The sequence below is a fragment of the Scyliorhinus torazame genome, chromosome 3 (assembly GCF_047496885.1).
Source record: "Scyliorhinus torazame isolate Kashiwa2021f chromosome 3, sScyTor2.1, whole genome shotgun sequence".
NCBI lineage: Eukaryota > Metazoa > Chordata > Chondrichthyes > Carcharhiniformes > Scyliorhinidae > Scyliorhinus > Scyliorhinus torazame.
In genome coordinates this window covers 8,856,654-8,866,070 of record NC_092709.1, presented here as the reverse complement: position 1 = coordinate 8,866,070, position 9,417 = coordinate 8,856,654, and the positions used below count along the sequence as shown (strand labels likewise).

The 9,417-nt window shown below is 48.1% G+C and overlaps 1 protein-coding gene across 4 annotated transcripts in view; it reads right to left on the bottom strand.

Annotated features, from left to right (window-relative positions):
• Window positions 1-1,065: 1,065 nt before the first annotated feature.
• abcg2a (ATP-binding cassette, sub-family G (WHITE), member 2a) overlaps window positions 1,066-9,417 on the bottom strand; it is a 128,834-nt gene continuing 120,482 nt past the window's right edge. For all 4 annotated transcript variants that reach the window (XM_072495267.1, XM_072495264.1, XM_072495266.1 and 1 more), the window contains exons 14-16: window positions 8,052-8,141; window positions 5,780-5,883; window positions 1,066-2,826 (exon numbers count right to left, since the gene is read on the bottom strand). In XM_072495267.1, coding sequence (XP_072351368.1) covers window positions 2,679-2,826; window positions 5,780-5,883; window positions 8,052-8,141 — 342 coding nt within the window. In that variant the 3' untranslated portion in view covers window positions 1,066-2,678. The remainder of the gene's footprint in view (window positions 2,827-5,779; window positions 5,884-8,051; window positions 8,142-9,417) is intronic.

Genomic DNA, 9,417 nt, shown 5'->3' with positions numbered 1-9,417 from the left:
TCCGATACCTGGGGATCCAGGTGGCCAGGACCTGGGGAACCCTGCATAGACTTAACCTGACGCGACTGGTGGAGCAGATGGAGGAGGACTTTAAGAGGTGGGATATGGTGCCGCTGTCGCTGGCGGACAGAGTGCAGGCAGTTAAAATGGTGGTTCTCCCGAGGTTTATTTTCGTGTTCCAGTGCCTCCCCATTCTGATCACAAAGGCCTTTTTTAAAAAAATAGACAGGAGCATTACGAGCTTTGTGTTGGCAGGAAAGACCCCGAGAGTAAAGAGGGGGTTCCTGCAGCGCAGTACGGACAGAGGGGGACTGGCGCTGCCGAGTTTGAGCGACTACTATTGGGCCGCGTCACCCACACCCTCCAGCAGCGCAGAGACACACACCACGGTGGGCAATGTTAGTGGCCAGGCTTCTGGGGCACATTCCGGTGAGCACCAAACAGTTGCTGATGTACATCAGGTGGAGGCAGGAATCCCCCAGGCGGGACAGCAGTCGGAGGGCCGCTGGATCCTGGGACCCAGCTGTGTCCCAAGACAGATGCTGAGTCCCTGGAACAGGGTGACCCGGAGCTGATGCAGTCGCGAGGGAGCGGCCGGGACATTCAGAGGGGGACGTCAGCGACACTCCAGCAGGTCCACAGCCGATTGGAGGAGTCCCAGAGGCGACGGGCGCAGGAGATGGGGCCGGCAATGCGTGGCACCGAGGCCAACGCTGCCAGGGTGGCGACCGCAGTGGAGGGCCTGGTGCACAACGTCAGCAGCATGAGTGGTGGCGGCCAAGGTGTAGCTCAGTCAGTGACGGCCATGGCTGAGCTCCTCGACAGCATGTCCCAGTCACTGGGGGACATGTCCCCGTCACAGGTGGACTTTTATGAGGCACTGCGGAGCATGTCCCAATCTCACGTGGGTATTGCCGGGGCGTTCCAGAGCATGTCCCAGTCACCGAGGGGCATCGCCGTAGGTGTCGACACCGTGCTGTAGACATTAAGGAGCCACCAGGGCTGGCAGAGCCAAGTGACGCAGGGAAAATTCCACCTATGATGGCAAAAAGCAAAGTAACAAAATTGCACAGAATGTTTTATTTCTCTTCCACAAGCACTGATCCAACTTGGTGATCTTCAAATTAAACATCTTTTAAAATAATTTTCCCAAAGTTTCTTCCTAAAAATATATAATTAATATTGCAACATTTTCCTTTTGAAGAGATTCTCATATAGTATTTTCAATTTATGGTTGCAGTATTTTACATTTCAAAAGAATAAAAGGAAACAATATTATTCTCTCTCTTATATTCATATATCAGTTTCCAAAGTGGCACCAAAACATGGAACGTGTCTCAGTTTTATCAAGAGCAGCAGTGGAATCGATCATTTACAAACACTTAACTCGGGGGTCGCCAACCCTCCAGATTACCCTGGAGTCTCCAGGAAGTAAAGATTAATCTCCAGGACGCAGCAGTGAGAAAATGTCCAGGAGAAAAACCAAAGGGGTTAAAATAAAGTGCCTTAGAATGTCTGAACACTTCTCGTCTCTAGCTATAAAAATATTGCAGATCAGGAGAAAAACAAGACTGACTCACGGTCAATAACCATCCAATCAGGTCATGAAGAGCCTGTGTGCTTTCTGATTGTTCATGGGCACTGTGAAGGACTGATGTGTCAGGCAACCAATGGCAGGAGTGTGGGGACAGGGCTGTTGGACATGACTTTACGTAATTAAAACTGAACAATTATGTTCAAGTAGAGTTGGCAACCATACTAACTTAGCAACTTCAAGTGCAAAGAAGGCAGCTCCTTCTACAGGGTCAAGAGACATTTCTTTACTCTCGATAAGGATGATGTGGAGATGCCGGCGTTGGACTGGGGTGGGCACAGTAAGAAGTCTTACAACACCTTCCTCACCTGAGGAAGGAGCAGCGCTCCGAAAGCTAGTGATTTGAAACAAACCTGTTGGACTTTAACCTGGTGGTGTAAGACTTTAAAAAAAATTTAGAGTACCCAATTATTTTTTTTCCAATTAAGGGACAATTTAGCGCGGCCAATCCATCTAACCTGCGCATCTTTGGGTTGTGGGGGTGAAACCCACGCAGACATGGGGAGAATGTGCAAACTCCACACGGGCAGTGCCCCAGGGCCGGGATCCAAACCCAGGTCCTCAACGCCGCAGTCCCAGTGCTATCCACTGCGCCACATGCCGTCATCGGTGTTGTAAGACTTGACAGGGATGGCATAAATTCTCTGAGGCAAGGTACGGCAACTGAAGGCAGCTTGGTGGTACACAGACAGAGACAGACACACAGACAAAGGCACTGACATAGATACCGGTATAGACACTGATAGAGACAGGCACACTGACAGACACACTGACATAGACACTGAAAGAGATAGGCACGCTGACAGAGACACTGACATAGACAGACAGCTGGACACAGACACACAGACGGGGACAACACACAGCCACACAGATCATCAGACAGACACAGATAGACAGCCACATAAACACATCGTTAAATGCATTTTTGATAACTTGTAAAGTTATGAGTCTGCAGTGAGAAAGTTTACCAAAATTCAAACATAAAATGAAATCAGTGAGAGTGTATGAGCATAATTTACAAAATGACCCAGGATAACAGGTAAAAAAAAAAGGGGAACTCAATCAGTGCCTATTATATACAACACTATGATGTTTTCTTCATAAATCGGAGTTTCAGGTATGAAATTGACAGGTAAATAACCATCATGATTGCCAATGCGAAATGATTCTTCCACAAGGACCATGCAGATGCGTCAATTCCTTGCGTGGCAAGGTATTCCTCTCCAGTGCACCTACAATACACAAGGAATCAAAACATTTATATTTGTCTGCAAAACAGCAGTTTATTGAGCATACAGATTTTGGTTCTGGTATTGTTTTAGCATTTAATCAACCGCAGTCATTATCACTGAACAAAAACAAGTTGCATTTATACATTGCCTTATGGTGTAATGTGTCCCAAGGTGCTTCATGGGAGCACTATCAAGCCAACTTTGTCAGCAAACAACATAAGGAGGTACTCATAGAATTTACAGTGCAGAACTATTACTGGGCGGCCAACATAGCGATGATAAGGAAATGGATGGTGGGTGCGGGGTCGGTTTGGGAGCGGATGGAGGCTGCTTCGTGCAGGGGCACTAGCTTAGCAGCCCTGGTCACGGCGCCTCTGCCGCTTCCGCCGGCACGGTACTCCACCAGCCTGATAGTGGTGGCGGCTCTTCGGATCTGGGGCCAGTGGAGGAGGCATGTAGGGGAGGTAAGAGCATCGTGAGGACCCCAATCTGCGGCAACCCGGACCGATTTGCCCTGGGGAACATGGACGGGGGGGGTATCGCCTGTGGAGGAGGGCGGGGATTGTGAGGATGGGGGATCTGTTCCTGGAAGAGAGCTTTCCGAGCATGGAGGAGAAGGTTGGGCTGGCGAGAGGGAACGACTTTAGATACTTACAGGTGCGGGATTTTGTACGCAAACTGGTGCCGTCCTTCCCATGTCTCCCGCCAAAGGGGAGGCAGGACAGGGTAGTTTCTAGGGGAGAGGTGGGAGAGGGTAGAGTCTCAGACGTCTACAAGGAGCTAATGAGAGCTGAGGATGCGCAGACCGAGGACCTGAAGCTTAAATGGGAAGAGGAGCTTGGGGGGCAGATGGAGGACAGTATCTGGGCAGAAGCCCTGAGCAGAGTAAACACGACCGCAACATGCGCCAGGCTCAGCCTGATCCAGTTTAAGGTCGTGCACTGGGCTCACATGACGGTGGCCCGGATGAGCGAATTCTTCGGGCTGGAGGACAAGTGTGCTAGATGCGCCGGAGGCCCGGCTAACCATGTACACATGTTCTGGTCGTGCCCTAACCTCAGGGGGTACTGGCAGGGATTCGCAGATGTCATGTCCCGGGTGTTGAAAACTGGGGTGGTAATGAAAAATGAAATGAAAATGAAAATCGCTTGTCACAAGTAGGCGTCAATGAAGTTACTGTGAAAAGCCCCTAGTCGCCACATTCCGGCGCCTGTTCGGGGAGGCTGGTACGGGAATGAGCCCTGAGGTGGCAATCTTTGGGGTTTCGGAGGACCCGGGAGTCCAGGAAGAGAGAGAGGCCGACGCTTTGGCCTTTGCTCCCCTGGTAGTCCGGCGACGAATACTGTTAGCATGGAGGGACTCAAAGCCCCCGAGGGCTGAGGTACGGCTATCGGACTTGGCGAGCTTTCTTGGCCTAGAGAAAGTCAAGCTCGCCTTGAGAGGTTCGTTACTAGGGTTCGCCCGAAGGTGGCAGCCATTTATTGACTTCTTCGCAGAGGAGTAAGCGTCAGAGGGGGGAGGGGGCTAAGGTAGAGTAGAGTAGGGGGATATTGAGGCAAGTCGTTGCGTGAACAGAGCCGTGGTTTGCGGGAACAGGGCCGTGGTTTGCGGGAACAGGGCCGTGGTTTGCGGGAACAGGGCCGTGGTTTGCGGGAACAGGGCCGTGGTTTGCACTATGTTTAATTTGTGTCTTGGCTTCTTTTTTTTTGTGCTGTACAGTTTCACTTTTTCTATATGCCTAAAATACCTCAATAAAATTGTTTGTGAAAAAAAAAAGAATTTACAGTGCAGGAGGCCATTCGGCCCATCGAGTCTGCACTGGCCCTTGGAAAGAGCCCCTACCCAAGCCCATACCTCCATTCTAACCCCTCACCCCCACCCTATCCCCGTAACCTCACCTAACCATTTTTTTTGGACACAAAGGACAATTTAGCATGGCCAATTCACCTAACCTGCACATCTTTGGACTGTGGGAGGAAACCGGAGCTCCCAGAGGAAACCCACGCAGACACGGGATGAATGTGCAGACTCCGCACAGACAGTGACCCAGCAGGGAATCAAACCTGGGACCCTGGCGCTGTGAAGCAACAATGCTAACCACTGTGCTGCCGTGCCGCCCCAGTCTGCAAAAGGGTTTACAGAGATAGGGAGAGGTGTGGAGGATCAATATGCTGATCTCGCCTTCCCCCCTGTATCCCTTTAGCCCCAAGAGCTATATCTAATTCCTTCTTGAAATTATGCAATGTTTTGGCCTCAACTACTTTCTGTGGTCGTGAATTCCACAGACTCACCACTCTCTGGGTGAAGAAATTCAGTCCTGCCATCCCAGGAATCAGTCTGGTAAACCTTTGCTGCACTCCCTCCACAGCAAGAACATCCTTCCTCAGATAAGGACACCAAAACTGCACATGAACTGCACAACTTTGATAATATAGAACATAGAGTGCAGAAGGAGGCCATTCGGCCCATCGTGTCTGCACCGACCCACTTAAGCCCTCACTTCCACCCTATCCCCCTAACCCAATAACCCTCCTATCCTTTTTGGACACTAAGGGCAATTTAGCATGGCCAATCCACCTAACCTGCACGTCTTTGGACTGTGGGAAGAAACCGGAGCACCCGGAGGAAACCCACGCAGACACGGGGAGGACGTGCAGACTCCGTACAGACAGTGACCCAGCGGGGAATCGAACCTGGGACCCTGGTGCTATGAAGCCACAGTGCTAAACCACTGTGTTACCGTGCTGCCCTCTATGCTACCATGCTGCCTTGATGTCTAACTAGCTGCTGCTGTTTTTGAGTCCACGTTGTCATTTTTATATATTAAAGATTAACTTTCACAATGCGTTACAACTACCTCATTATGGTCAAGTTACCACAGTGACATACAATAGGTCGCCGAATCATTAAACTAAAACTCTTCCTTAAAGCGTATGTATTTTTTTTAACTTACGTTAATATTTCAGTATATGCATCACAGTTGTTTTCTTTGGGAATAGATCCTGTTTCAGAGTTGTTGCAAAAATTCAGACCTACAAATTCATTCACCTGGAGAGCCTGTATAAAACCAAAGCATTATATCGGGTAACAAAAACATTCTTTTCACTTTCATACCTCCAATAGAATTGAGAGTCCGAGAGAAATCACACGACCCAAGTATTGAATCTATTTAGTCCATTAATAATATAGTGTGCTTCGCCAAAGTTCACCTATGGGTTACATGTTTGATTGTTTATGTCTACATCACAGAATCATACAGTATAAGAGACCATTCACCATCATACTTAAATCGGACGTTTGAAAGAGCTATCCAATTAGTCCCATTCCGCCACTGCTCTTTCCCCATATTCCTGAAAATGTTTTCACTTAATCCCAATCCTCTTTTGAAAATTACTACTGAATTTGCGTCCAGCACCATTTCAGTGATGCAGTCCCGATTGTAACAACCCAATATGCAAGTATAAATTCTCTTCACCTCCCTCTTTTTTTTGTCAATCACCTTAAATCTGTGTCCACTGGTTCGGTGGCATTGGAAATCGCTTCTCCTATTTGACCAAGGCTTTGAACACCTCTAACGACACTCCTCGTGTTCTGCTCCAGGAAAACAACCCCAATTATTATAAATTTATCTTCCTCGTTGCCATGGAGCAGGAGATGTCACACCCAGTCATCTTTGTTGGATTAATTCCTAATCAGAGTCTTAATGAGGATCATTCACTGTACGCAGAATGTTTCTCTGGATTATATAGAGGCGTTAAAGAGATAGAGGCATTGAGGCATTATAAAGATATTTAACTGTCTTTAACTGTCCTAAAAAAAAAAAGGGGGCAGCACGGTAGCATTGTGGATAGCACAATTGCTTCACAGCTCCAGGGTCCCAGGTTCGATTCCGGCTTGGATCACTGTCTGTGCGGAGTCTGCACATCCTCCCCGTGTGTGCGTGGGTTTCCTCCGGGTGCTCCGGTTTCCTCCCACAGTCTAAAGATGTACAGGTTAGGTGGCTTGGCCATGATAAATTGCCCTTAGTGTCCAAAATTGCCCTTAGTGTTGGGTGGGGTTACTGGGTTATGGGGATAGGGTTGACCTTGGGTAGGGTGCTCTTTCCAAGAGCCGGTGCAGACTCGATGGGCTGAATGGCCTCCTTCTGCACTGTAAATTCTATGATAATCTATGAAACTGAAGTTTCTCTTCCCTGGAACCATTCTCATAAACCTTTGCTGGCCCCTCTCTAAAGCCTTCACACATCCTTCTTAAAAGGTGGTGGCCAGAATGGAGACAATACTCCAGTTGAGGTTAGACCAATATTCTTTAAACATTCACCACAATCTCCTTGCTTTTGTACTTTGTGCCTCTGTTTATAAAACCCAGGATCCAAATGTATTGTTAACCACTTTGTCCTTGAGGAGGACACTGACAGACTGGTGAAATGAGCAGATAAGCGGAAGGTGAAATTCTGGGAGTTGTGAAGTGATATATATTTTGGAAGGAAGTGAGGCAACAATTTTTAAAAGGGACATGGCAACAGAGAGGCCCGGGGGTTTGTTTATACCAACCTTTGAAGGTGACGGGTCATGTAGATAAACCTGGTTAGAAGGAACATACGGGATACTTATGAATAGAGGCAAAGAGCATAAAAACGAGGAAGTTATGCTGAACCTTTCCAAATCCCTGGTTAGGCCTCAGCTGAAGCGTTGTGTTCGATTCTGGGCACGGCAGTTCAGAGGCTTTGGCGAGGTTGCTGAGGCGATTTCCCCCCACGTATCTCGGGATGAGAGACTTCAATTATGTGGAGAGGGTGGAGAAACCGCGATTGTTCTCCCTGGAGCAGAGAAAGTTTCAGGGAAATTTAATGGGATCTATTCGAAATGAGGAATTATTCACAGCGATGAAAAACAATTCCAGAAGAGTCAATAAACAGAGGACGCAGATTTGAATTTATTGGCAAAAAAGGCAAGAGTGGAAATGTTTTGTTTTATGCAGCGAGTTGTTGTGATCGGGACGGCGCTGCCTGAAAGAGCTGTGGAAGCAGGTTCAATAATAACTTTCAAACGGGAATTGGAGAAATACTTGAAAAGGCAAAATTTGTAGGACGATAGGAGGAGACAGCAAGGGACTCGGACTAATTGAATAGCTCTTTCAAAGGGCCAGCACAGACACAATGGGCTGAATTACCTCATTCTCCGTGTATGATCCTGTAACTACAGATATATTTCCATGGTACTTACTGCCATGCCATATCGTGGGATACTCAAATACTTCAGCCAACCCAACCAGGTTACAACACTCGGCAAGTTCACCAGCAGGCCCGAGAAGATCTGGAGACAATGACAAATTGTTAACCTATGCACATAGCCCAAGGTTTCAGTCACATTGTCTGCCATTGATGTCGACTTTGTGACAATATTATGCCCAAAACATGATTTTAAAAATACTAACTGCTGTTATATTACTTGTTTGTAATATGTTGTTACTCTGCTTTACTTACAGAATGGTTTGATGGTTAGATTTAAATTAAACTACCAATCTTCAATTCAAAGCAAAATAGATTTAATGAATAACGGATCAAATATTATTGATGAAATGAGTTTGTTCACTCTTACAGAACTATCACTGACGATAAAGTAAATCAGAATAATTAATAACTATTTAACTTTAAGTATTAACTATGCTATAACTCTCTCTCTCTCTAACTGCAATCTAATCACTCCTGGTTTGAAGTGGACCAAGACCTTTTGAGATCCTGGGCGGGATTCTCCAATCCCGCGGCAGAGTGTCCACGCTGTTGTAAACGGCGGCAGGTTTTCCGACGGCATGAACGGACCGTTCCCACGACTAATTCTGGCCCCTACAGGGGGCCAGCACGACGCTGGAGCGAATTGTGCGCCGTGCATGCGCAGTAGAGGCGGCGCCAACGAGGGCATGTGCAGTGGTGCCGGCGCCAATGCCCACCCCCCCCGGGGTCAGACCCCCCCTCAACCCCCCCCCCCCCCCCACAAAGGCCGCCACCCGACCCTTACACATCGAGGTCTCGCCGGCCCAGAGCAGGTTCGAACGGCGCCGGCAGGACTCGGCACTTTTCTTACGGCCGCTCGGCCCATCCGGGCCGGAGAATCGGCCGGATGCGTAGAGCGGGCTATGACCAGCGCCGCACCAACCACGGCGGCACCAATGGCAAGCGGAGAATCGCGTGCCGGCGTCGGGGCGGCATGGGAGGTGAAGAGAATTTATACTTATATATTGGGTTGTTACAATCGGGAATGTATCACTGAAATGGTGCTGGACGCAAATTCAGTAGCAATTTTCAAAAGAGGATTGGGATTAAGGGAAAACATTTTCAGGCCCAGGGCTGGCAGAATCCCGCCCCCTATATTTATATGTGAATCTAGTGCTGTCATCTAGTGGTTGCCTTACACTATGATGTAGTTGTTAACTCTTTATATACCAGCACATATTCATATCACTACAACTACCACTCATGAGAAACATTCTAAAACAAATTTGAATAAAATATAGGAGCATGGACTGGTAGCAGGAGCTGAGGCCACGGGGGGTTTGGTGCGTGAGAATGGGTCACTGGAGAGATGCTGATTG